Here is a 2,135-nt window from a genome sequence, read left to right as displayed (position 1 = left end):
CTGCGTTACTGAGAATGTAACGAGTAATAATATTACCCAAATTTGATTAGTAATGCGTTATATTACTGCGTTACAGCAAAACGTAATATACTACTGTAATATTATTACTTTTGTAATGCGTTACTCCCAACACTGTTCAGGGATTATCCTCAAACTTTAGTCATTGTTATAAATCTTATCATTGTATGTGCTGATACCAAGTAGCAACAAACAGGTATTTATGAAAGTATTATGATGGCTTTTGTTGCTATATAGTGATTTGTAAGAAAATAAAATTGATCATGCCTTGTTGAACTGTTATATAGATAAAACTGGATCGTAAGTTAAAAAAAACAGCACAGAAACGTTTAAGTCATCGCCTCATTTTCCATATATATTCTTGTCCTTCTTTATAATTTAAGGAGCTGAGCTAAAATGCCTGTTCATCTAATATTCTCCCTATATTCTGTGTTTATGTGCATTTATTTACAGGACTTCTTGAAGTACTACACTAAAGCAGGCAGACAAACAGAAGATCTTGAGGTAGGTGCAGTCTGTACTGGCTTATAAGACTGAGCAAAAGAGAGTAAACTCATTCTCAGGTGACATACTGAATTATTATTCTGTTCTCTTTGTGTCCTTATCTCAGAGGGCAGTAGAGGTGATGTGTTTTGTTCCAAAGCGATGTAATGACATGATGAATGTTGGAAGACTACAGGGTTTTGAGGTAAGATGAGACACAAATAAACTGCAGAAATGTAAATGTTTACTTTACCTTGGACTGCTCCAGTATCCAAAATGAGCACAGCACGAGTCCATTATTTATAAAATAATTATCTATTTAGGCCATTTATGGTTAGTTTTATTAGCTCTCTTCTACCTATATTTGAAGGTAAAAATGCACTTGAATGACTCGTGATTGATTGGGTTCATATAGGGTCAGCTTAGAGCACAAGGAAAACTCTTGCAACAGGACACCTTCACATTCATTGAGAATGAGAACAGCATCCTCTCCCGTCCAAAAGAGAGACGGGTGTTTCTCTTCGAGCAACTTGTCATCCTCAGTGAGCCAATCGACCGCAAGAAAGGATTTTCCCTGCCAGGATACATCTATAAAAACAGCATCAAGGTGGGAAGCAGAAGAGAAAGTAAGAGATTGTAGGCCAAACAAATATGAGGGTAAATGTTTATTTCTACATTTGTATCTTTCATAGATTAGTTGTTTGGGCATTGAGGATCATTGCCCAGATGACCCATGTCGGATGGTGTTGACATCTCGTAATATTGATGGAAGCATGCAACGATTAATTCTTCGTGCATCATCTCCAGAGATCATAATGACCTGGGCAAATGACATCATACAGATGCTGGAGACACAGCGCAACTTCTTAAACGGTATCACCATCGTAATACCTTCCATGACCTTTCTGTGACCTTGCCTTAGAGCAGAATTCTTAATGGACACTGTTCTGTTTCATCTACTCTATCTCCCCTGTCATAGCCCTGCAGTCTCCCATTGAATTCCAGAGGAAAGAAATTAAATCTCTCAGCCTGGGAAAGAACTTGACAACTTCACCCTCACTGAACTCTGGCCTGCAACCTTTTAGCTCTGCCTCCATAGACCGCCAAGGTCTGCCCTGTATGCGCTCCTGGAGTTCTTCACAACCTTCTATGCCTCATTGAAAGGTTAGAGTTTGCTGAATTGTTAAGTTGACTTATCAGAATTTGTTCATTAAAAGCCCAAAAACATAGAGTCCAGAGTTCCATCTTTTGTAGAAAACTGATATTTCATTTAAAGACTTATGATTTCACTCTGTTCCTGTAATTTTCAGCTTTCTGTCAGTCCTGTTAAGGCAGTTTCTCATCTTCCTCTTCCCTCAACTCGTACAGTGGCCCATCTGTTACCCTCATGAGAACATTATAAAGAAGTAAAGGAAGACTTAGTCCATTTTTGAGTTAATTATGTCTGATAAAAGACTGAATTTATTTAATTATCTATTATAACCTAATTATTCTTCTGACTGCCATTTCAATATAATAATTCACACAAACTGTAAATCTATCACAACCTTCAATCTTTGACAATGTTAACAATTTGAGTATTTTACACCTACTAGATTACATTTTCTGCTACCATAACAAAAATTGAATGTATT

At 36.9% G+C, this 2,135-nt stretch overlaps 1 protein-coding gene across 1 annotated transcript in view; it reads left to right on the top strand.

The window, feature by feature from the left end:
* Positions 1-2,018, top strand: part of LOC107733583 (rho guanine nucleotide exchange factor 25-like) — a gene marked incomplete at its 5' end in the record, with an annotated part of 5,083 nt that extends 3,065 nt beyond the window's left edge. The window contains 6 exons of the mRNA XM_016545260.1: positions 472-522; positions 629-706; positions 917-1,108; positions 1,194-1,374; positions 1,481-1,665; positions 1,812-2,018. Coding sequence (XP_016400746.1) covers positions 472-522; positions 629-706; positions 917-1,108; positions 1,194-1,374; positions 1,481-1,662 — 684 coding nt within the window. The remainder of the gene's footprint in view (positions 1-471; positions 523-628; positions 707-916; positions 1,109-1,193; positions 1,375-1,480; positions 1,666-1,811) is intronic.
* Between the last annotated feature and the right edge of the window lie 117 nt (positions 2,019-2,135).

Source organism: Sinocyclocheilus rhinocerous, unplaced genomic scaffold (assembly GCF_001515625.1).
Source record: "Sinocyclocheilus rhinocerous isolate Xijiao unplaced genomic scaffold, SAMN03320098_v1.1 scaffold4023, whole genome shotgun sequence".
In the NCBI taxonomy this organism is placed as follows: Eukaryota; Metazoa; Chordata; class Actinopteri; order Cypriniformes; family Cyprinidae; genus Sinocyclocheilus; species Sinocyclocheilus rhinocerous.
This window is presented reverse-complemented; position numbering and strand designations above follow the sequence as displayed.